Source organism: Ptychodera flava, chromosome 5 (assembly GCF_041260155.1).
Source record: "Ptychodera flava strain L36383 chromosome 5, AS_Pfla_20210202, whole genome shotgun sequence".
Classification (NCBI taxonomy): domain Eukaryota; kingdom Metazoa; phylum Hemichordata; class Enteropneusta; family Ptychoderidae; genus Ptychodera; species Ptychodera flava.
The window spans coordinates 30743741-30770313 of NC_091932.1; the positions used below are offsets into that span (position 1 = coordinate 30743741).

General features: G+C 37.0%; 2 protein-coding genes across 11 annotated transcripts in view; one reads left to right on the forward strand and one right to left on the reverse strand.

The window, feature by feature from the left end:
- LOC139133486 (C2 domain-containing protein 5-like) overlaps nucleotides 1-9780 on the reverse strand; it is a 37108-nt gene extending 27328 nt beyond the window's left edge. For 6 of the 9 annotated variants that reach the window (XR_011552605.1, XR_011552606.1, XM_070700110.1 and 3 more), the window contains exons 1-8: nucleotides 9351-9777; nucleotides 5209-5295; nucleotides 4813-4899; nucleotides 4044-4224; nucleotides 3211-3296; nucleotides 2318-2387; nucleotides 1240-1300; nucleotides 188-325 (exon numbers count right to left, since the gene is read on the reverse strand). Coding sequence is in view for 6 of the 9 variants with exons in the window: in XM_070700110.1 (XP_070556211.1) it covers nucleotides 188-325; nucleotides 1240-1300; nucleotides 2318-2387; nucleotides 3211-3296; nucleotides 4044-4224; nucleotides 4813-4899; nucleotides 5209-5295; nucleotides 9351-9440 (800 nt within the window). In the remaining 3 variants the exon portion in view is untranslated. Of the gene's footprint in view, nucleotides 1-187; nucleotides 326-1239; nucleotides 1301-2317; nucleotides 2388-3210; nucleotides 3297-4043; nucleotides 4225-4812; nucleotides 4900-5208; nucleotides 5296-9350 lie in introns of all 9 variants that reach the window. The other 3 variants (XR_011552604.1, XM_070700111.1, XM_070700109.1) reach the window with 2 other exon arrangements.
- A 714-nt stretch (nucleotides 9781-10494) lies between these two features.
- LOC139133495 (protein CMSS1-like) lies at nucleotides 10495-26017 on the forward strand. Of its 2 annotated transcripts, none has more exons than XM_070700122.1 (5): nucleotides 10495-10627; nucleotides 14102-14226; nucleotides 15191-15317; nucleotides 23708-23937; nucleotides 25734-26017. In XM_070700122.1, exons 1-5 carry the CDS (start codon nucleotides 10624-10626, stop codon nucleotides 25992-25994), a joined length of 747 nt encoding a protein of 248 aa, XP_070556223.1. In that variant the 5' UTR covers nucleotides 10495-10623; the 3' UTR covers nucleotides 25995-26017. The 2 variants fall into 2 exon arrangements, with proteins under 2 accessions (XP_070556223.1, XP_070556222.1); XM_070700121.1 differs by lacking the exon at nucleotides 10495-10627 and adding an exon at nucleotides 11455-11580.
- The last annotated feature ends 556 nt before the right edge of the window (nucleotides 26018-26573 follow it).

The following is a 26573-nucleotide window of genomic DNA, read 5'->3' on the forward strand; positions in this document are numbered from 1 at the left end:
TTGACAGTTTATACAACCTGTGTACAGGTGTATGAGCGACGCCTGGCTGACAGTCAAATTTATAAGCTGACAGTTGTTGTTATACAGTCCGATAGTTTACAGCACTGAGAATGTACAATAAAGTATGCTACGTCACCAGATCAGAGTATACCATTATCAAAGTCTATAGGGGTGATTCTTTACTTACTCTCTGAGCGGATCTCTGGATGGACTTGCCGATGATGGTGACGAGACCATCAAACTGCTTTTAATGAGACAGACAGCAGTGCCGATACCCCTCACTACAATGCCTGACTCTCCCTCCAAATCAAAACATTGGTTATACCTACATAGAGATAAAAAAACATGTTGTTGTTTGAATGGTTCTCAATCATATTTGGTAACAAAGCAAACCGTATTCATTAATAAACCACAAGTGATATTTACTGCTAACACCAAACTGGTTGTATGCGATACATTTCATTCACTTTTTGTCTACAAAATTAATATTGATGAAAACATCTCCAAATTTACAGACGAAGTAGTAGATATGCTGTATGACATCTTGATTTACTAGTATAACCAACATGTTCTGATGTGATACCTGCACTGCAACAGTTGAAAACATGAACATTATCTGTATATGTTCTCATATAGTATTTTCCCTTGTATCCTGTTAAAAATGGGCCCCTTTCGAAGTTTTAGAAATAAAAGCAAAAGTATGTAAATTTTGTTATGTTACTTTTGTCAGTGAGATTTTATCATCATTGAAGCTCCATAAGCTGTGCCTTCTGATATATTCTCTGTGATTTTGTTCCAATTGTAAATTTCACTTTCTTGTTCTACACCCAAAAATCAGGTCTGGCTGACAAGAGTTCAACTCACCAATGCAGCCTGTATACATATATGTACAATGTCCAATGTTGTAGTTGACGACTGTATTGTAGCATAGACTAGATTTCACTGATCAATAGTGTTTGCAATGCTAATTAAATACATTGTATTTAAAACATCCTTCACAGAGAAGCATATGAAAATGTTTTTTTGTTTTAATAGGGAATAAAAATAATGTAAATATAAATGAAAGTTACAGCCATTGTCCCTTCAAAGCTGCAGTCCTGAGTCCCTGGTTCTCACATGACGCTGTGTACAGAGTGTCAGTCCTTTGTTGTCCTTTGAAACTTTTATCAAGTTGGCAAATAATTTGTTTTGCGATAAACGCTGATAAACAACCTGACAACTGACTCTAAATTGACATACCCTATGACAGCATTGCCACCCATTTCAAGGACCTTCAACCCAATCTTCCTCTGCAGTTCTCCTGTTGGCAAAAAGTATTTTTATCATTATGGAACATTTTGAACATCAAAGTCCAAATATGTAATATTCTAGGAGAGAAGGTTGAATAATACAGGGTGATTTTAATACACAAAATGGAGTTTGTTCCATAGCTTTACTGTTTTAGAATTGAAGTACAATAGGTCACATGTGCAACGCACAATTATTGTACTGTTACTCATGAAAAATCTTTTTCCCAGGATGGTGAGGTGGCATTCAGAAAATAATGCTTTGATATAAAACTGAGGAGAAACAACACACTGTCTCTTGCTGGATTTTACGGGCTAATGTGCAGTGTCTTGGAAGCTTTAAGCCAATCAGGTGGCTGAAACTCATTGTTCTTGTTTCAAAACAGCCAATCGGGCAAACAAATAGACCAAATTTCAGACTCCTACAGTTGCTGTAAATAGTGTAATCTACAAATCAGAGCCGCTGCACATAGTCAGGATTTTAATGGCTATGTTACATGTATCATCTTATCAACAAGTCTGTCCATACCACTTACAGTATGGTTAATGAAAACAAAAAACTAAGATCATTTTGTAAGAAATGTAAAACTAAATTGATCTACCATAGACAGTTATTGAATATCAGATTTGAAATGATGGGCTACAGACTGTGGCCAGTCTATGGTGATGTCTACTCATTTTGTGCAGAGCAATATTGTGTTATTCCATGGGACAGTGGATATTGAAAACACACAAAAGGCACACAAAAACTCATTGTGTTTGACCAGTATTCCCGCCCCCTACTCCAAACGAAAGGTCAGAAGTGCGAAAATTTGAAATCATGATTTGTACTCCCCTCAATATGCGATAATTGTTTCAAAACAAAATCTGAATGGCAATTGTGTATCATGCATATACATTGTTTCAATGGAGTCAACGTGGCTTATCCTTTTTATGAATTTGCGCACGACAATTAAAACAGAGCTGTAGCCTCTCCCTGAAACACGGTGAGTTTCTTTTGATCATGTTTTGATCATCCACGGTCCCCTTACCTGACAATTGTGAGAACAATCTCTGCCTTGCTTCATTGGATGATCTTGGTGTTCGGATCTTATCAATCCACTGGTGTCATGTGAACAAAGAGAAACACATCATCACTGTCATAAGTTTACTGATGATGGCTATTGCAACATCATGTTAATTCAGAACCTATGATCTACAAGACTGACTCTAAACACTGCTTTTTTAATTAAGGGGAAATGTGCCTTTGGGACTGTATTCAGACTCTCAAACTTTTACGATTATATTTTTGGTCTACCACTTGTAGGGGCTTATTTTGAAGCTTATTGAGTAAATAAAGTTTTCAGTCCTTTTAGCTTTGTGACAATCAGGAATTTATTTTTTCTCATAGAGATAACACACGGATGTCGGACATTTTGAATTTCAAATACCAGTAAATATTGGGTAATTTGTTTCTCTGGTACTATAATTTGCATGTGACCCCTTGATGTTGAAAGAGAATGGTTGGACGTTTGCTTATGGAAAGTCAAAGCAAAAGTTTAGGTCATTCATTTTCAAGAGGCAGGCTCATCAGAACCAAAAACCTGGTGGGCCAAGACTTCTGACCGCTGAATTTGAACAGATTTGATTCACGCAAGATTTTGACCAGTTCACAACACAAATGCAAGAGCGATAGCGAGTGCATATATGGAGTAAAACTGGTCAAAACGTAGTGGTATACCTGTTGCTTGGGGCGTTTACTAATATTATATCATAACAATATATTGATATTCTGGCGTGAAACAGTGAAAAAGAAAATTTTATCTAGCTAAGAACTTGCATGTGTCGCTTCCATGCTATATTGCAAATATAGCACGCTTATTTTCACGTCCCGACCAATCAGAACCCGGTGTACTGGTATGATGTAATTTGAGATATAGCATACCTGATATTCTGGATCATCGTTGACCACTAACTCTTCTACAAAACCATAGATAGCTGCAGCAGTGTAGTTGAAAGGCACACAGCTACCTGTTGAATTAAGGAGAAACAAAATCAATAAAAAAATTCTGTCCAGTTCAATCTTTGTTTTTCAGCATACATCTGCTTTATGTCTCTTTAACTTTGTTTGTTGAAATGAAATGATAGAGACATACATGAAAACACAGTAGGTCTCTGGTACGGATACTCGGACTCTCAAACATTTACAAAACTGTTTTGGTCAACCAGTCGTGGGTGCTCAAAGTAACCTTGCTGATTAAAGTGTCTGATGGTCAAGTTCTTACTATTCTTTTGCCCAACTTGGGTCAGTCAAGGGTGTTTGTGGAGGTTGGCAGGATCAACTGGTGAAATTATTCAGATGTATGTAAACAACTGTCTAGGCAGTTTACATGTCATTGAATGAAACGTTGCTGGCCAACAAGTCAGATATAAGCTGTTGCTTGGGACAAAATATATCCCATGTGCTAAATAGGTGACCCAAACATCCACTAAAAAAGTCTTTCAAAGACTGTTCACTGAGTTCTGATGTTTGAAAGAGTGGCAATGAATAAAATCACGATGAATACCTGAAATCATCTGTTCACTTTCTTTATTTGTTTATATAGCTGTAAGTGCTATTGAGGGATGTTTCAAAAATCATTTAGTCAGTACATATTTTATCTGACTCCTTTGGAGTGTAAAACTGACAGCATTTACCTCCAAAAGAACAGCAACTTTCTCATTTTGACACAGTAAAATTTTCCTTTCATTTCACAAGATTAGACAATTGATACTTACTGCAGAAGAATTTGACTCCGCAGGACGACTCCCTGAACTTGTTTGCATCCGTAAAGAGCTCCACTCGTATTGCTACATTGATTTCACCACGGATACCGTGCATTGTGTCGTAGATTGGAAACCAGCCCGAAATACCGACAACGCCATCTTTCCACAGGAGAGGATTCAGATCTATGTAGAGCTTGAAAAATTCAGGAAAAATCACGTTTATAACAATACACAAGTACAATTATGTATCTAGGTAACAATTTACAAAAAGTACACATGCTCAAATGCCAATTTTTCCGATTATCAAAATGCTCTCAGTTTCAGCATTAACCTTCTATGCTAGTTGAGGGCCCATTTCAGCACTGGTATATCACAATTTTAACACAGTAGGCATGACCTCCTGTCCTCCCAGAATAATGCATTAGAGGACTTGACACAGAGATGTCTTACAATTCAAATTTGTGAATATTTTTTAGTCATCTTGGGCAGAGATCGGTGTTCAAAAAACTGAAGTAGAGAAAGTACGGATTAATTTACCACTGAACAGTCCATTTTATCAGGTTGCAATGCGCAGACCGTCTAAAGTGCTGCTAAAAACAATCTCATAAATTGTCGGAAACTTACAGGGCGAACATGAAGATGAAACTAAAGTGTCAGTTAAAAGGTCCAGTTGGAGCCTCCAAACAATACTAAATTTCATAAGAAGAATGAAGCCAACTCAACCACTCACAGATTGTTACTGTGAGTGAACAAAACCAGCCAATGCCCCACTAATTCTTACTTTTCCTATTGCATCATGGGCACTGTACGTATCATAGTCCATAATACGGATCTGTAAGGGTTCATCTTGAAGTTCTTCATCATCAACCTAACAAGAAAACACACAATAATTTGCTCTATACAGGTATGGCTGTGGAAGGGGTTGGTTTCACTAGACATTTGAGCATACATTTTTAAAAGAGTATACTCAGTCACAAAGAACAAAGTAGAAAGTTGTGTTTGCCAGATACCAGCACTTAATTACACTCCAATTTTTGTTATCTATTCCTACTGTCCTTATAGAGGATGCATCATCATGACTAAAACCAAAGGAGTCTGGCAGAACGCAACTCAAGGGTTGGTCACTTTGCGCAATGATGTCCATGCAAGCACTTTGACAATGTGGTGAGTAGTTTACCTCAAATTTGTACCATTCACTGTTCCACTGTGGGTTCAATGACTTCCTGTACACATCAGTCTTGTATGTTGTGTTACCAAACTTGAGCTGCAATATAAAAACACGCTTTCTCATTATATTGGAAGAAATATCTGTACGCCATTTGAGAAGACAAAACAGTTGAAAGAAAAAAAGTTATTTATACCTATGGTACCTGAATGTAAATAATTACTTTCAAAATTCCCACTCAAACAAACACAGCTGAGACCAGTTTTAACATCAAAAATCATTGATGTGCTTAGACACTGAATGCATTCCATATAAATACCTCTGTAAACTTACATTTGCAATAAAATGGAGAATAACATGAAACTGATAAATTTCCTCTATCAATACTGACCCCTCTTTCTTGGGCAAAACCAACGGACACAGTTAGATACTTTCATACAATGCAACTTAATGCTTTTAGCTCCTGTTAATATTATGTTTTGTTCACTAAAGTTATACTTCTTTCTAGCAGCAGTACAGTACCTGCATTTGTCTTGTGCATTTGGTTTGAACTAGAGTACATTTTACCTTGGAAATTTGCTTACTTTTTTATCGGACTTGTAGTTTTAAAAATCCAAAAAAATTATGATACAGTTGCAGTGTTGCGGCCAGGAATTTTAGATCAGGGGACACTGTGTCCCACTACCATTTATTTTTGGGGACATTTTGTACATTTTGGGGACAACAAGCAATTGTCAATTAAATTTTGCATTATTTCGTAACGCATTACTTTCACTGAACGAAGTTCAAGCTACCGGGACCGCGTCGCTATGCTTGAATTTCAGGCAATTGAAGCAGTATACCATATCTGCCGCAAATCAGAGCTCAGGTTGACTACAGTCAAGCAAATTATGATATCAACTGCAGTGTTTTAATTACTTTTAATCATAAAACCGTGACTGTCCGTGATGGAATGTGCACACCTGATATTGAGCTATTGTCTATTTCTCTTCGTCCGTTCTATATTCCCAGAGAATTTTCTCAATTGTTTTTCACTTTAGTCTACGTACACCCACGAGCGAATGTTTCTACAGCAGCTGAACACATATCAAATAATTTACAGAAATTGGAATCACTTGCCCCGGATGCTCCGAAGTTTGTACTTGGTGACTTCAATCATTGTGACTTTAGCAAGAGTGCAAAAAATATCCACCAATATGTTTCGTGTCCTACTCGTTTTGATAAAATACTTGATAGGTGTTATGGTACAGTTCCTGACGCATACAAATCTTTGCGTTGCCCTCTCTTGGATCTTCAGATCATAATGTTGTAATGCTTGCCCCTATCTATAAACCAGTCATTAAGCGGATTCGTAGAGTAACAAAAACTGTGAAGAACTGGTCAGTAGACAGTATTTCTAGCTTACAGGCGTGTTTCGAATGTACTGACTGGGAGATGTTTTATCATTCTTGTATCGATTTTAATCAACTTGCCGAGTCATTTCTTCCTATATTTCATTTTGTGCGGATTCTGTTATTCCTACGAAAAATGTTAAAATTTCCCCAATAACAAGCCATGGGTGACCAAAAATTAAAGTCTATTCTCAACCAGAAGAAGAGAATCTTTTTTCAGGTACATCAGGCGAGAAGCAGTTGATAAACAAAGAAGTCAAGAGAGCGATTAGGCAGGCAAAGTTAGATTATAAAAAATAAATTCAATCAAAGTTTCTTTCTGGTAACTTTCGATCTACTTGGCAAGGTATCAAGCATATGGCAGCAGTAAATAAGGTTACTCCTTCAGAATCAAAAGTTACACTAAATAACTTAGACTCAGCGGCGCTGCCAAAGGTCCTGAACACATTCTTCACTCGTTTTGAAACAGAGGATTTTTCATCTCAAATCTCAAATCTAAAACAGTCATTGTCTCCTGAGTTAGGGATGTCTATTGAGACAGAGAAAGTAGCTAAAACTTTAAAATCATTAAATGTGAACAAAAGTCCAGGTCCTGATTGTATTTGTGGTCGCACCCTGAAGTTCTGTGCTGATCAGCTTAGTGTAGTCTTACAACACCTTTTCCAAGTTTCTCTTGATACAGTTAGTATTCCTGCCATATGGAAAATTCTATAGTAGTACCAGTCCCAAAGAAAGCTAGCCCTAGAGAACCCAATGATTTTCGACCTGTTGCTCTTACTTCCCTGGTAATGAAAACATTTGAGAAAATAATTAAGTCCATTATTCTGACAAAGGTTGGCAACAAACTAGACCCCCTACAATTTGCATATCGACCGGGAAAAGGTGTTGAAGATGCTAAGCTTTTCATTCTCAATACACTGTACAAACACTTAGAAAAAACAGGTGCTCATGCAAGAATCCTTTTCGCAGATTTCTCCAGTGCTTTCAACACAATCCAACCCCACATCCTTGCAGAAAAACTCTTAAAATTTAATTTTAGCAATCAACTTGTACTTTGGATTATTGACTTTCTTACAAATAGATCACAAAGGGTGTTTGTCAATGGTATTTTGTCAAGTATCATTCAAACAAATACAGGTTCTCCTCAGGGTTGCGTTCTGTCTCCTCTGTTGTACATCCTTTATACTGACGATTGTAGAAGTACACATGAAGGTAGCCATCTTGTTAAGTTTGCTGACGATAGTGCTCTGCTTACACTTCTACAGGGATCAGAATGTCATCATGGTCCCGCTCTTAGTGAGTTTGTTGAGTGGTGTGATAATTCGTATCTAACTTAAATGTTAAGAAAACTAAGGAAATGATAATTGATTTTAGGAGGCAAGAACGCAACCCTCCTACGTCCATTGTTCACGATCAAGAAGTCGAGATTGTTTCGAAGTATACATACCTTGGTTCAATATTTGACAGCAAATTGAAATGGGATCATAACACCGATGCTATACTGAAGAAGGGGCAGCAAAGATTGTACTTTTTAAGGAAACTGCGTTCATTCATGGTTGATAGACAAATTTTTATCTCTTTTTATAAATCTTACATTGAAAGCGTTATCTCATTTTCATTCATTTGTTGGTATCAAAATCTGTCTGTTAAAAACAAACTTCACTTGATAGAATTGTTTCACTTAGCTCAAAACTAATTGGTATACCCCAGAGAAGTCTTTCTACGTTTTATAATCAGCAAGTACTCAGGAAAGCCCGCTCAATTCTTTTGTCTAGTGATCACATTTTATCAGCAGAGTTCGACACACTTCCCTCTGGTCGGCGTTTTAGATACCCGGCTTGCAGGTCAAACCGGTGCAAGTTGTCATTCATTCAACCGCTGTGCAGCTTTTAAATGATTCCTAAACTGTTTTTTTGTATAGTCCTGCGTCTCCTACCATTTTGTAAATTTGTATTATATATTTTTGATGTTGTATTTGAGCCACGCTTTTTAATTGCCCGTTTGGGATAAATAAAAGTTCTATTGAATTGTATACCTTGCTCCGAAAGAACATTGTGTAAGCCTCAAAATAATTATGCAAAACAAAGATCATCGTCAGTAACAGATATTACTTTTAGACTACACCCATCACAGCCGACTCACGAGTGCGCCCGAGGTGACCGGCAGTACGCAAGAGTGCGGGACAACTGGTTCTGTTTTGGGGACAATGTCGCAAGGGCGTGTCCTGGTGGCAACACTGCAGTTGATGATATTTAAAATGTCGCCATGCACTACAGTAACTACTGCAGGTTTTACTTACACATAATATGAAAGCAGTTTATGATTATGAGTAGTAAATCTGATGATTGCAATAATTTATATCAGTGGAAGATGACAAGTGTTCTTTATTGCGCCTTGCAATTCCAGTAATGGAATATATATATTGATCACGTTTCGTTGAAGATGAATTCTGCTTTTGCGGTCATCAAATCGTGCAGCTTTTTATAGAAAATCTGGTATCCGTATAATGGGATCGACAAATACACTACATTACAGTCCACGCAATTTTATCTCAGATCAACATGAGCCCATGGAGACAGCACACTCTGTGCTACCACCATGACGAGCCCTTACTATCCTCCAGTGCAATAGCCTGGACCCCAGTCTCCGCTTGGCCTTCGTCCACAGTGTGGTCGGAGGCACGGAGGCCAAAGCTAAGAAATACGGTCTAGGCTACCAGTGCAATGGGGTCACCGATGCGATTTCATAGGTTTATTATCTTACCTCAACAAATGCGTCCGCTCTTTCACTGGCTCTGTCCATCACAGGCAAATCTCGACCTGCAATAACACGTACTTTCAGTTTCCCCGGCATGTTGGACGAGGGTTTTGTTCAAAGCAAAGTCGGTCACATGTACGTCTCTATTATCAAAACTGCCAGGAGATGATACACGAATGAGACCCTCCTCGGCCCTCCCCTTCAATTTTTGAGAATCGCGGGACTCGTGCAGGCGTCGTGCCGTTAACTGACAACTAATGTTTGGTAGAATAGGTAGTTTCTTCAAAGAAGGCGTCTTTGCAACAATTATTATAAGCGTGACCAGGTAACGTTTTGTCTTCAGTGATGAGCTAAATCACTTCGCTTCGCTCGCCTGATTGCAACGAGGGATTTGGTCTTACACCTCCGCTCAGCCATATTGAGTTTTAGAGATGTCTTCGAATTCATATTCGGTTTCGGATATTCAGGTTATTTTCATTGCCATTACTTTTCATTCGTGATCTTCTTATTTAATTTGAAATATTATGATAACGTATGTATGTCCAAATGTAAAAAATGACGCTTTTAGAGTGCTCTAGATCCTAAATATAATTCGTGTATCAGCGTATGCATGATCTGTATCGCCCTCTGTGAACAGTGTGGTAAATTTTAATTCTTTCGTTTTACTCTGCCAGCTCCCTCTCTCATGATTGTGTTAGCTTTAGACTGAGTTTCAGATCCTGATAAGCTGATGGCTCTCGACTAACGATACTGCATGACTCAAAGAATCCGTAAATAAAGTGATTTTTACCTCATAATCAAGTAAGTTTACCCCTGATTTTTACTATTTAATGTTTGCTTGACTATGTGATGACCACTCTATAAAATATTCAAATTCTTATTCTGTGATGACCACTCTATAAAAATATTCAAATTCTTAATCTACATCTGGCTGCTACATGTCTTTATGTTCAAAGGTAGCATTGTGAAGTCTATGGCCATGATATTTATTATTTTCACTGAAGGGAGAATTTTCTTGAGAGTAAAGCTGTTGTAGGAAACTTAGACAAGAAATAAGAAAACTTGGTGTTCCCGTCTTACTTTTTGAAATGTATGACACACAGACATAATGTTTCATGACATTTTTTGCCATCAAAGAAGTAAGGAGCCGATACGAACTGAAGCAGGGTCATTATCATTCTGTGTTGGTTTGTAAAACCCAAATGACTGAAGAAACTAGTAGGCTTCAGTGACCTGGTAATGAAGCTGCGTAATTGCGTGCGCCCATTAAGAAAACCTGATGGGTCAGCATTTTTCACTGGTTTTCTTGTAAAGATGTTATCTTGCCATTTTATGTTGGAATCTAGCATGGTGACCCGACTGGTTTAGGACGTGGAAAGTAAGAATGAAAATGATGACTTGGATATTGTAATACTGATAGCGTACAAATGGCATTCTTCTGAGAAGTGAACCATTTGATCGCCAGACACCCTCACCCGAAGATAATATGTTCCACCCTGAACTCATCTATCTCGAGAAAAATATTGAAGACAGAATGCCCCTCAGGGACAGTTATTCAAACTCAACTTTTTGTCATACTTTTTTGATTAGCCGTTTGTGGGGGCTTATTTTAATGCTCTTTGGGCAAGAGAAAATTCCACCGTTTCAGGTTTTCGAAAATAAATTAATTTATTGTTCGCCATGGAGTTATCACAGGGATGGCAGCCATTTATCAGTGAATGTATGGTAATTTGTTTCTCTGGTACCAAAATTGCATGTTCACCCCTGATTTTTATTCCAATTCGGCAAGAGAATGGACGAAAGTTTTATTGAGGAAAGTTTGAGCAACAGTTTAAGTCTTTCACTTTAGAGGCCCTTTCCACCTTGAAATTAATAGTGATTCCCCCGGGCCAGTATTTGTGAACCAGCCCTTATAAGATTCGGCGTCACATGAATATTCAGACTGCGGATTCGATTTACTCTTGTTGATTATAACGATTATTCCGGTAAAATGATTATTATTTCGGTATAACGATTATATTTTAATAATATTTATTTTATCGGCCTCAAAAACAGCCTTTGATATCACTAGGAGTAAAAATTACTTTTTACGACTACACGGTTTGCGATTACTTAGCTATAGTCAGTTACGCAATAGAGGTGAGCATGGCCGACGATCTTGGAGATGAGTGGTGGGCCGAAACAGATCCCGCGGTTGACGATAGAACAGAGGCACCGAGCCCAAATTCTGTAAAAGGTATGGAAACAGCAAGGCTCCACCAAGTATTTTTATCGTTCTACAACTGCTTAAACGTGTTACATGACCGACTGGTGCTTGTGGTGGCAATCTCGCTGTGAAAGACCCCGTAGACATACGTTGTTCAGTCCCCTCCCGCTTGTGCACATGGATCTCCTTTGGCTCTAGCTGCAGTGCTTTAGCTCGAGGTTTTGCCTGGGTATTTGGGTCGGACGGCAAAACCAGAGCCGTCCGACCCAAATACCCAGGCAACGGCACTGCAGCTACTTTGGCTCTTCAGCTGCCTGGATTTCTGCAGTTCTGTAGCCCACAATCCCCCGACGATTTGGTGTTGTAGAGAATCCGCCTTTCTCTACCACGCAAAATTGTCGGTAGATTTGCCTTTATTCCTTTTGTGATTGTACATAAATATCAACACAGAGTAAATTGAAAAAATAAACTTCAGCAGCTGTTGGCAGTAAGGTGATCACGAAATTGAAGCAAAACCTCAAGCTACTGCAGCAATGCAGGAACGAGTAATCATAAGCATTCTTGCATAGAGCTAGAAGGTAGGAAGGGATGGAGGTACATGTAGCTGTATGATCCCACTTTTACCTTCATCGAACATGTGGAACAGCAACAAGTCTGCCATTTTATATATATTATAGCTCAAACATGGGACTAAGTGCCCAAGTGTAGGTGACCATATGCCGCGCTGGGTGTATTAAAGGCGGAGCCTCCCATTAAAAGGATGCCAAGTTATGGCGGCGTTCATTGTGTAAGTGGATACCAAACAGGCAACACGCAGGCACAAGCTCCAGAAAATGCAACTTTTTAGTTTTCCCTGGCCGCAAAAACACAGACAGACTGAGTGAAGCTGCTGCCGATCGAACTTTGTGGTTATATTCAAAGTCTAACGCGACTGGAAGACAATTTTTTAGGAAATTCAAGCGTTTGTGGTGGGGAATCAATGACCGTTGGTGATTTGAACCGACCGTCAATCCAAAGCTTGCATAAACTCTGTTTGCAGGATTAGCAAAATGTGACAAAAGGTTGAGATCAGTTTGTGTAATCAATGTTATAGAAATCAAACATCGTACTGGCCAAGCGTTTGACTGGGAGGAGAACTCCACTAATGCGAGAACCTGGGATTGAAAAGTGCGGCTTTAAAGGAGGGCAAAATGTCTCCTGCCCTAAAGGTACATAGTCCCTTGTTTGGGCTGTAAAGTTTTCATTACATGCCTCTCTTACACAGTTTTCACTCAAAATATTTTAGGTTTATTGGCAAAATTTACCAAAAATAAGATTTCCTATGCAATACATTTTACATCAAAAAGTTGTCAGGTTGAAAATAGTTCTGGTTCACTTTCAGTCCAATGATGACTATGCAGCCCACAACATCATCGATGAGTTACCATTGAATCCTATGGAGCGTACGACGTTTGATATAGGAGCCATGTAATAATGTCAATTATGGCATAGAAGCAGTTCATATGTCCGTCCCCAGGGGTTTGGGCGGAGGAAGGGTTGTCTTGGTCTCAGTACAGATTTTTATTTTAATACGCGTATGACACTGCCAATAGAGATCTATACTACCAACCTAAAGTGTCTTGGTCTTATAGAACTGGTTTTCTGAAGATTTCTTGTTGAAGTTGTTCTCCTTCACTGCATGCACAGTGTCATGTATTTGTCTTGTAATAACCTTGCGCTGTTTTGTTACCTGTATCATGTGCGTGATTGTCTAATGCGCCAAAGCCAGCAAGTGTAAGTTACTAATCTGTGGACGCTGCCACCAGATTACAACAGATTAACTTTGACACAGTCAACAACGAATGAACCAACATGGGTTACAAGTCCTCTTTTATACCCTTGTTGATGCAATTGTTGTTGAATTGTCAAAGTTAACCCTGTAATAATCCGGTGACAGCGTGCACAGATTAGTAACATACACTTGCTTGCTTTGGCGCATTAGGCAATCAAACGCATCAGATAATAAAGCAACACAGTGACAAAACATCCCATAAGATTGTCGAAGGACAAATACATGACACAATGAAGGAGAAAAAGAAATCTTTGCAAAACCAGTGCTAACAAAAGACCAAGACACCAAAAGGTTGGTAGTATAAAACTTTATTGGCAATACATATTAAAACAATAGCAACAAGAAACCTGTGATGAGACCAAGACACCCCCACCCCCACTTCCACCCCTGGGGACAGACATGTTACCTGCCCTCCATGGTGCTAGTCAAAAATGGTTTGTTCCAGAGTTGGCATATCAGTTTACTCAGTGGAGGGGCTGCCTGCCGAGTTTGATGGATTCTTTATCAATCTGCATGTAATTAAAAGGCTTGTGTAGGTAAATGGCAGGGCATATAGCAAACTGCTCAGCTAAGTTGCTGGGCAAATTACCTAATCTGGTGTATTGAATATACCAACGTCAGCTGTAAAATGGTAAAAAATCAGTTTGCCCTTTTAGCCACAGTGCTCGCACTTTCACCGACTGTTATCTTCAATGATATTGTGATTTTCTGTGTCTTCAGGTGAGGATGTCAGCAGCAGTGCTTCTACAAAAAAGATAAAGAAACAGAAGAAAAGAAAAATCCAAGATGAAAACACTACAGAAGAAAATATTAATGAACCGAATAAAAAGAAAAGGAGGAGAAGAGTGAGTGTTTTAAGTGAAATTGATAAGCATCTATGTTTTGTATTTTAGGCCGAGCCTTTTGTTGAGCAGATGCCTGTATTATTACAAACAAAAGTGTTTCAATTCCATGTTGATTGGTGGCGCTAGTTTCCCTGGCCTGACCACTGCTGACACCTTTTTTGTATGTTCGTGTGAAATTTCACCTTTCTGACTTTCAAACTTAATGTACCTGTTCACCTGCAATTCCCTGCAAACAGGTCGGTGATCACCATTTAGAACAATGGCTATTGGCCAAACCATGGATATGAAGGGTTAAATTATACTACTTCTATTGATACACAAGTTTAATGTGCCAGGGTAATCTCATTTAGTACACCAAAGTGTAACTGTAACACACATTAAGGTAGTATGCACCTTGAAAGTGAAAGATTTAAACTTTTGTTCAAACTTTCCTCAAGGAATATTTCAACCATCGTCTTCAAAATCAATAATAAAAATCAGGGGTCACTGTACAAATTTTGGTATTAGAGAAACAAGTTCCCCAAGATTTACCAATATTTTAAATTCAAAATGGCCACCATCCCAGTGTCAACTCTATGGAGAAACATGAAATTTTAGATTTTCAAAAAGCTAAGACAATGAAAAGTTTTCCTACACCAAGAGCTTTAAAACGAACCCCCACAAGTGGTAGATCAGAAATGAATTGTACATGTTTGAGAATCCGAATATCTGTCCCCAAGGCACATTCTACCGTTGAAAGAGAAAGAGAACATACTAATGCATTTACCAATATCCTGTGTGTACACTTCTGCAGTGGTTACATTGGTGCAACAATTTCCAGCCAAATTTTTGTACATGACCACTAGTGTACAAACAGGTACAATGGGAAAAATACAACAAAGAAACTTGAGTAAATTGAAATGGATTTCAGTCCTAAGACTAGTCTTAAAAATCAGAGAATTCTGTTTTGTTTTGTTTTTTCCAGAAAATCACAGAACACTTACAGAAGGAGACGCAAACTGGAGCCAAGCTCCAAAACTTCAATGATTTTTTGCTGAAGGAACTGCAAGAGAAGCTGTCAGTTGTTGAAAAAGAAGAAATGTTGCTAGAAGGTATGTGTATTGCCTAACATTTCATATATGTGTATTGAGTCCTTATTGAGCTGTATTTCATTCTGCCCCATCTTAGAAAATCTCCCAGGAACAAATAGGAAACAGTACGGAAGCGTATTCGTGCCATTTTTGTGTAAAGAAAAAAAATTAAAAATCTCGTAATTACGAGTTTTTGATTCTCGTAATTACGAGTTTTTGATTCTCGTAATTACGAGTTTTTGATTCTCGTAATTACGAGTTTTTGATTCTCGTAATTACGAGTTTTTGATTCTCGTAATTACGAGTTTTCAATTCTCGTAATTACGAGAATTAAAATCTCGTAATTACGAGTTTTTATTCTCGTAATTACGAGTTTTTGATTCTCGTGACTATAAGCCCTGATTCTTTTAGTTATCAGACAATCCATAATAACTGAATCCTTAGTATAGATTGAGCTCTTATTTCTCATACATATTGTTGGTTATTGTTCAATGAGAATATGGTGTTTTCAATATAGTATTATCTTGATTTATAAGGTGTAGTAAGCAATTATAATACACTCGTAGATGAATAAATAAATGAATGAACTTTGGACTGTTACATAGCTACAATTGTAGATATTCAGTATGTTATCCATTAGATCAAAAGTCAAGCATAATAGCGTGTAGATTTTGTCTGGCTGGATAAACACTCTTTTTAGGGTGAAATATCGATAGTATGACATTATGCAAATATTTCACATCTGTCAACACCTTTATTAGAGTCTCACAACCTGATAAACACCCCCTCCCCGCCTCAGGAGATAATCCCCGAACTACGAATACCTGCCGATGTGATGTTATTTTTTTTACATCCAGCATAGATTGGCAGTTGTCATCATGTTGGGTTTGCACTAGAAACTATGACGAACAACTGACATCTTCTGATACCCCTTCAAACAGCAGTGAATGAGGAAGTCGGACAGATTTCCAAACTTCCAGATTAGTATTATTTGCCAACAAAGATTTACACAATCAAAGTTTGTATGGAGACAGATAAAGTAAAGAATGTTTAGCAATCTGTGTCTTTGCATTGCTTCCTCCTAATAATGTAAAAGAATAGTACACAAACATTGATTATGATCAAGATGAATGACCGAATTGAAGTGCAACTCATTTCAAGAACCCAAGAAATGATTGAAAATGGCAAATAAAAGCGAAAATATGTTTATTTTATCACAGTGTTATCAAGTAGAAGTGAAAAGTAAATCTCAAAATAGACGATGAGTTGAAATAACGCAGTGATAGTTAAATTTTCATATGCTTCCATAAACATTGAAATTACAAAATCATCATTATGCAAACATTCTGGCAATTTGAAAACCTCATAATTTTGAGATTTTTAGAAATTTGCGATTACTTGACTGTAGTTTTTGACGATGTATTCATTTATTCGCAATGACAATGACGGACTATAGATTCTCATGACAAGATAATTCTCGTAATTACGAGTTTTTAATTCTCGTAATTACGAGTTTTTGATTCTCGTAATTACGAGTTTTTGATTCTCGTAATTACGAGTTTTTGATTCTCGTAATTACGAGATTTTAAATCTCGTAATTACGAGTTTTAATTCTCGTAATTACGAGTTTTAAAATCTCGTAATTACGAGTTTTTAAATCTCGTAATTACGAGTTTTTGATTCTCGTAATTACGAGTTTTTGATTCTCGTAATTACGAGTTTTTAAATCTCGTAATTACGAGTTTTTAAATCTCGTAATTACGAGTTTTTGATTCTCGTAATTACGAGTTTTTAAATCTCGTAATTACGAGTTTTTAATTCTCGTAATTACGAGTTTTTAATTCTCGTAATTATGAGTTTTTAATAATCGTAATTACGACTTTTAAATCTCGTAATTACGAGTTTTTAATCTCGTAATTACGAGTTTTTGATTCTCGTAATTACGAGTTTTTGATTCTCGTAATTACGAGTTTTAATCTCGTAATTACGAGTTTTAATTCTCGTAATTACGAGTTTTAAAATCTCGTAATTACGAGTTTTTGATCTCGTAATTACGAGTTTTGATTCTCGTAATTACGAGTTTTAAATCTCGTAATTACGAGTTTTTAAATCTCGTAATTACGAGTTTTTAAATCTCGTAATTACGAGTTTTTAATTCTCGTAATTACGAGTTTTTAATCTCGTAATTACGAGTTTTTAATCTCGTAATTACGAGTTTTTAATTCTCGTAATTACGAGTTTTTAATTCTCGTAATTACGAGTTTTAATTCTCGTAATTACGAAGTTTTTGATTCTCGTAATTACGAGTTTTTAATTCTCGTAATTACGAGTTTTTAATTCTCGTAATTACGAGTTTTTAAGTCTCGTAATTACGAGTTTTTAATTCTCGTAATTACGAGTTTTTAATTCTCGTAATTACGAGTTTTTAATTCTCGTAATTACGAGTTTTTAATTCTCGTAATTACGAGTTTTTAATTCTGGTAATTACGAGTTTTAATTCTCGTAACTATGAATTTTTGAATCTCGATATTACTGGTTTTAATTCTCGTAATCATGTGTCTTCATTCTCGTTATCTACTCAAATGGCGTACTATCATGGCCTCTACACATTGTAGTTTTCCTCCAGCTACATTATTACCTCTATCTAACATTATTACAAGACTTTGGTCAGTCTGGGGGCATGATATATCATAGCCATTAACATGAGAATGTTGCAATAGTGTTAAGGAAGTCTGTGCCTGTATAGAAACAAAACACTTCAGCCATGTTGCTTAGTTTGCCAATTTAAGGGCAACTTGTAATCTGTAAACTCTGTACTTAGTGGATCAGCAAATCAAAATTAAAATTTACAGTTCTCACTTGCACCGAATGTCAAAAAGTTTGATACATCGCAACCATATTTGAAAAAATGCATTTATTCACAGCATAAATGTAATAAATAAAATTAAACTGAACTACAATTGATGACTAACAAACTTACAAGAAGAAAACAGTCAAATATTGATTGCAAATGGCATTGGTATTCTCAAACAGGTGCGTTTGTTAAATTGTGTCTAGCCTATCGCAATACGTTTCCATGTGATTTACTCAAAGTTCACCATCCATATTTTGGATCACTATCCGGTCAATCTGAAACTGATGGGAAAATAAGATATTTAGAACATAGTTCAATCACAGCATGATGTATCAACAAACCAATCGATACAACGCACACTACATGCATAAACGCACAATGCAAGGCAAGCTGTACACAATGAAAATAGTTTGCAACTACATTAAGCGGAATAAGTAGGTAATATGTACAATGCTCTTTAACAGGAATTGACTTGACTTCTTTCAATTAATTCCTGTTATTACTTATCAACTGATAGGGACATTAAACAGATCGCCCTGCATCAACTTAGATGTGAGCGCACAGCAAACAGGAGCTGTTCATACAGCATGCATATGCTGCGTACAGGTCTGTGTATTCCCGGCGTTATACGGCCTCCACCACAGCCCTGCAACGGTCTATGGAGATAACTGGCGACTGCGGTCCGGATCCGGACCGCAACGAAAAAACGGTCTTTTTGGCCGAAATTCTACTCTATCAGGGCAAAATCCTTTCCCTGCCTACCTTTACCTCCTAAGGACCCCCAGGAGGCCATATAACGCCGGGAACACACAGACCTGTACGCAGGGCTAGCATATGCATGGTGGGTTGCTGTTGAAGTAGGGGTCATACAGGTCAATCACTCTTATGCCGCGCATTCGTGGCTAGCACATCGGTGATCATTGGATGGCATAGGTCTCTTATCCATAACAGGAAACTGACCAATCTAGAAAGAAACATTTCAGTGAAAATTCAGGCCAACTACACCGCGTTTCCGACAAGAACTTCCCGTCCGCCCTTAGCTTAGCTGTGGCTGTGAGTGACCTTGACAACACTACATTCACTGATAATGGCGTCATTGAAAACAGTCGACGATGTAGTATGCTCATGTAATTCCGTTCAATTGCAGATCTTACCTTTCCGTTTGGTAACACTCAAACAACTGCCCAATGAAGTTCCTGCTTCTTAAAATGTTTGTAATTGTTGACTGACTTCGAACATGTCGCACTGTTGGTGTGGTCAAATGGCTGGCATGGTAGGACTCGTCCCTTTGAAGCATGTTGCGTTCTCTTTCACCACGTGTCATTAAAAGGAGAAGTCGGCTACAAATAGACGCTTTAGCACAGAAGTGTTAAATAAAACAAAACCCCAAGGAGCCCACGCAAATATTATTTGCTGAGCAGAAATATCACAAGAAAGGTGATGTCGAGAATTAAAATCTCATAATTACGAGAATCAAAATCTCGTAATTACGAGAATCAAAAACTCGTAATTACGAGATTTCAAATCTCGTAATTACGAGAATCAAAAACTCGTAATTACGAGATTTAAGAACTCGTAATTACGAGAATCAAAAACTCGTAATTACGAGATTTTGATTCTCGTAATTACGAGATTTCAAATTTCATAATCACGAGAATGAAAACTCATAATTACGAGAATCAAAAATCGTAATTACGAGAATCAAAAACTCGTAATTACGAGATTTTGATTCTCGTAATTACGAGATTTTAATTCTCGTAATTACGAGATTTCAAATCTCGTAATTACGAGATTTCAAATCTCGTAATTACGAGAATCAAAACTCGTAATTACGAGATTTAAGAACTCATAATTACGAGAATCAAAAACTCGTAATTACGGGTTTTTGATTCTCGTAATTACGAGATTTCAAATCTCAAAATGACGAGAATAAAAACTCATAAATACGAGAATCAAAAACTCGTAATTACGAGAATCAAAAACTCGTAATTACGAGAATCAAAAACTCGTAATTACGAGAATTTAATACATGTAATCATGAGAATCGGAAACTCATAAATATGGATATTGAAACATATTTTATAATTATCTTTCATGAAAATGTAAAGTCTGTAATTGTCATTATGATTGAATATTTATGATCAAAAGCTTTTTTCTAGTAGGCAAATCGGAAATTCCTAAACTTTTAAAATGGTGTAGTTATCAAAAAGCCAGCATGTGAGCATAATGATCATGTCGTAACGTCACGAGTCAAGTGAAAATTTACTTTTCATTGTGTTATATGATTCCATCTGATTGTCTAATTGAAATTTCCTTTTCATTTCCATTTAAATATTATCATTTCATCATCACTTTTTCGCTTTTATTTGCCATTTTCCTGTGTTCTTGAAAGGGATTTTATGTAAATGTCAATTAGTTCATCAAATAGATAATACACATTTTTCGTGTAGTGTTATTTTATGTTGAGAGGAAACAATGCAAGGACACTCATCATACACAAGTCATACTTCTCTTTATCTGTCTATGTACATTATTTTTACATGAAATGAAGCTTTGAAATCTTTCCAACTTTCTTGTTGAGGCCTACTGCTGTTTTAGATATGCTTTTCATACATGAAGGGGGATGTCGGACAGACACATAGAAATCATACAGTAGGATAGTTCAAATATTTCAGAAGATGTTGGTTTCTCATCATGATTTCTAGTGTAGACACAACATGAAAAAACTGACGGTCTGTGCTAAATGTCAAAAGTTAACATCACTTTGGCAGGCACATGTAGTATCGGTGTTATTTCCTGAGAGGGGAGCTTTTCAGCTTGTCGGAGAAGACCCAAATATAGGTGTTTATAGGAGTGAAGTTTTGGCATAATAGCATACTTATGCATTGCATCTTTAACTCTGAATGTATTGTCTATCCGGACAGACAAAATCTATAGGCCATGCTTGGCATGATGCTTTGCGTGACTTTTGATCTGCTGGATAAGTTACTGAATATCTACAATTGTAAGCCATGTAACAGCCCCAAAGTTTATTCATTCATTTATTCATTAACAAGTTTACTATACTTGCTCACTACACCTGATCGAGTCAAGATTCACGTTAACCTTTGTATTCGTTGAATTATGATTAATAATACATATGAGCAGAGGTTCACAGTAAAGAGCCCAAACACCATAGAAAGACTGAGTTATTATAGTTTGTCTCATAATATGTAGTAAAATCAAGGCTCATAATTAAGAGAGTCAGAAACTAGTAATCACGAGAATTGAAATCTCGTAATTACGAGAATCAAAAACTCGTAATTACGAGAATCAAAAACTCGTAATTACGAGAATCAAAAACTCGTAATTACGAGAATCAAAAACTCGTAATTACGAGAATCAACAACTCGTAATTACGAGATTTTAAAATTCGTAATAACGAGAATCAAAAACTCGTAATTACGAGAATCAAAACTCGTAATTACGAGATTTTTTTAATTTTTTTTCTTACAAAAATGGCACGAATACGCTTCCGTAGAACAGTGCTTCCCTTGCTAGCAATAAAATGCCAGAATGGATTAGTCAGTCAGACAGACAGACATACAGACAGATAGATACCTATTAGATAGCTGGCCATTAGATAGATGAATGTACAGACATTGGTTAATAAACATACACAATGTACAGAAGTAACAAGGTAAAAAACAAATGGAAAAATATCACTATGCTAGTCAGTTTGCTTGATCAATACAATAATTACTAGATTCAGTGAACAATATTAGAGGGTGATAAATGTATCAAAAATAAGTTCATAATGAAAATAGACTGATGCATAACTTATTTCACGCAAGCATATGTAGAAGTGTGTACATGCAATAAGTGTACATTTATAACAAAATGACAGAAAAATACATCCAATCAATTTACTAAAAGAACATTTTTTGAGGGATTCTCAGAAGGGGTTGAGAGACTGTGTGGACCTGATGTCATGTAGGGCTTCATTCCATAGAGCAATATCAGTGTAGGCTATTGCAAATTTACATTTTGTTGTGTTTACAGCAGCATACCCAGTACAGCAATACCTGATGCAGTGTTAAAATGTTCAGCTCCTTTGCATTTGTGTATCAGTGGCTACTCTTATCTAGGTTCAGGGATCACTTTAGGGCGCGATAACGCGATATTCACGCTCAAAAATCAGAAAAATCGCATTCAGAAAATCAATTGGGCAAAAAAGTCGCGCCGATAATTCAAATGGCGCGTACGTGATACATTTACGCGATCTAAATTCATCGGTAATATTTGGCAGGTTTTCAGTACAGAACCACTCATTGTGTCGCCGTAGAGAGCGCTATAATTACGCTAGAAAAAAGCTGTTGCAGAGTTACCCGTTTCAACAGCGTTTGTGATTGGTTGCCAACAGGAAGTTTTGCGTTCATTGACAAATCATTGGAGTCGATACAGCAAGTGTTCATTGCTGATGTACAGTGTGTTGTCGTCACTCAAAATGGCGCTTTCGAAGGAATATTCGTGTCCAGTACGAGTGGTAGTGCGAAGAAAAAACGAAAATGCACTATTCTGGACTACTGTACTTCCGTTACTCCCGCACTAGAAAGTATGGATTCGATCGCCTCCGATTACAACTACACTCAATGTGACAGTTTTCGGACAGGGTAGTGAATTTCGCCCAAAGCCGTTTCATAAATGACGAGCACAACGAAATCTTATTATCATACCTTTCGAAACTTTATTGTGTTTATCCTCAAACTGTTAACACCGACAGAAGTGGCATTTAGGGGGTCAAAGTTGCCAAATTTTTGCCCCCATGTTGAGTGCGTGTAATCGGACTGCTACAGTAATCGGACGTCGTATTTTGAATGTGATAAGGGGCTAAATATTGATATTTTGAAACTTCGAACCCCGATTTTCAATTTCGATGTGTTTAGAAAACTATATGGAAATATTTCGTGATAATTAGTTTAAACTATATTTCAACGTGTATAGTGCTTAGATATCGGACACGGGCTGTCCCTGTGTGTTGCTTTCGACACCTCGTATCGTACAGTGTGGCTAACTTCACCAAGTTTGTAGCCCGAAATAGATTCTACTAAAAAAAAAAAAATCCAAAACGGACGGCAGCGTCACCTGACTTAATATGCTGTAGCATGACTTGTAAAACGCTATCAAAACGGAGCGAAGTGAGTATAAACGACCAGTCATGTCTGAAAACTGTCTCACTGAGTGTATTGTTATGCAAATTAACCAATATGCAGAAAATCAGGGAAAGTTAGGTCCGGTTCCCACAGACTTTGAAATTCTCCCACTTTTTTTGATTTTATCTCATGCCGTTCTTGAGCCAGGGTAATCCCTGAGGTTGACCAAATTCTTGAGAACTAAAGTACATATTATAATTTGAGATACAAAAAAACTGCAAAACAGGAATAAAATTCAATTCCAGAGTAGCACTAAAGTGGAAACGAAAGTGTCAAGAACCCAGGGTGACATTTATTTTAATCATAGAACACAAGGTGCGAATTTTGAACTCGAGATTTTCATTTTTGATTTCCTCATGTTTCAGAGGACCAGTTTCTGCCACCAAATGAAAACTTGCAGCCGCTCTCCGTGTATCTGAAAGATGTCATTCCAAAGTGGTCAAAGTTAACGTCATCAGTCAAACACAAGAAGACTAACTCACCGATTCTTCTGCTAATCAGCAGCTCGGCCAAGAGAGCTGTTGATGTGAACAGACAAGCTGCTGACTTCAAAGGGAAATGCACCAGTGTCAAGCTGTTTGCAAAACACATGAAGGTAAGCTTGTCCAGAGCTGGAGTCCTGGGGTTTCCTGAAATATGCCGTTATACAGAAAGGGCAGATTGCATTTTATGTTCACATTGCGTTAGAGGTATGCTTAGTCATTCCAGTGGAACCCTAACTCTGTTTGATTGTGTATTAATAAGATAGAACAATTAAACAGTTTTGACAAATGAAGAAAATAATTTGCTTCTTTGAGTGTTAGATTTTTGTACATTACTGCAGCATTGCTTGGATTTTAATACCTCGACTCCACAACTCAAATACCAACAAAAGAATGTAGAAAAAATGAAATGGATTGTGAGTAAAGATTGTCCGTAAAGATGGTGTATTTTCAGTCTTGCCATCTTGTGTTAAAGGGACAAGAACTGTAATTTCATAAATATCTATAAAGTGAGTTTAAACATAAAGTTCTTGTCATTAACGCTGCAGACGCTATGCACTGTGTACCATGTTACTGTTGACGTATGAAGTCTTGTCCACAAGAAAATTTCGACCTTGTCATAGAATCTCATAAACACACTTATTCAGCCCTCACGCCCATCAAACCACACCTGAAAAATAATGGTACAGTCTGCAGGGTAGCTCAGGGCACAATACTTGACAAGGTCCAAAAATTTAGTCATCAGCAATAACAGAGTGCTTTACACATATAGGTTGTGTTGGTGAGTTTATAAAATTAATTTTTACATGATTTCAGGAATAATAAAAGAAAATATGTCACAAACAGAACAAAAATTATGGAAAAACTAGTATCAATGGAGCTTTAAGAACTAAGTATAAACCTTTTACCATTAAACTTTTGAATTCTAATTGTTTGCAACAGGGTGAGTGAACACATTTACAGAAGGTTCAGCAAAAGTTTGTCTTTCAATTTCGAAACGTGAACTATCTTCATTTAAGGCAATACCCACCTAAAAACTGAACATTTTGAATGTTTGCATAAACTCTCTTCAAGGAAATTCAAGCCATTCTCTTTCTCAATCAAGAATAACAATCAGGGGTCACTGTGCAAACTTTGCAATGGAATAAACAAATAACATAAAATGTATTGATTTTTTTTTTTGAAATTCAAAATGGCTGCTCTACCTTTTGTTAACTCAATGGGTGAAAATTGAATTTTCAAAATTTGAAAAAACCAACACAGTGAAAACTGCACTCACTCCACAGGATTCAAAATGAGTATATACATAAGAAGACCTGTAAAAATTGTAAAAATTTGACAGTCTGAAAATCTTGTTTCTTAGGCACATTCTATTTTCATGACAGTTAGAGCAAAAAAAAAGAGTCAAGTTCAATGCTGTAGTTGTATAAACTTATACAGTATTACTTCAGCCAGTACGGTATTTCTGACTTCATTGATTAAGGTAGTACACGCCTCAAAAGTGAAAGATTAAACTTTTGCTCAAACTTTCCTCAATGAAACTTTCAACCATTCTCATACCGAAGCAAGAGTACAAATCGAGGATCACCGTGCAAATTTAGTCGTAGAGAGACAAATTATCTAAGATTTCACGATATTTGAAATTCAAAATGGCCGCTGTCCCTGTGTTAACTCTATGGAGAAAAATAAACATTTTCCATTTTCGAAAAAACTAAGACTGTGAAAAATTTTCTGATGTCAGCAGCTTTAAAATGAACCCCCACAAGTGGTAGATCAGAAAATAATTGATAAAATTTGAAAGCCCAACCTGTCCCCGAGGCACGTTCCACCTTAAACACAAATATAAGTAAATAACAAAATCATGTGCATTTCTAGCAATCGCTGATAGTGTTGTCTTTTTTGATTACAGCTTGAAGAACAGGAGGAATATCTCAACAAACACAAAGTACACTTTGGCGTGGGCACACCATTTAGAATGATCTCGCTGCTGGAAAGCAAAGCCCTCAACTTACGATATCTAAAATACATCATTTTAGACTGGAACTGGAGAGATGTGAAAAGCAAGAGACTCATAGACAATGTTGATGTTAAAAAAATACTTGTACAACTTCTCTCACAACATTTAATTCCGCAGATAAAGACGGGTAAAACCAAGCTGGGTTTGTTTTGAATAAAAAGGGAATATTGAATAAATCTGTGCATGACTTTTTTCATGAGTTTGTTCACAGAAAAATACTGGTGTGCAGTAGTGTGAATATGAAAGACTGCTGGTAGTGACAGATACTGATGACATGTGCTAGACATATGCAAAGGTCAACAAACTGTTTAATCACAAGTCGCTTGTCATTATCATATACACGTTCCAGGGTCTGCTGACAGCCTTTTGTTAAAGCCCTATGTATTAGCTATATGTTTTTTTTTGCGCTTTGCTTACCAAAACATATGATTCACTCTATGGAGATGTTTTAAACTCCCGTTATTTAGCCATGTTGTCTTTGAGTGTGTCACTACGTATATCCTCAGAGATGGATTCAGTCAATTTTTTAGAGCTTTTGTGTACTCTGCCATGGCAATTGTATATGACTTGCAAGTCAAAACTTATTTAATTGTTAAAATCTAACCTGTGCATTCACCGCCAATTTTTTGAAAAGCGTTCTGTGGTCACACTTCAACAAGCATTGTGATGTCAAACCTGTTATCGCAAAATATACAAAAGATACAGCTAATGGAGCTTTAATGTCAAATTGGA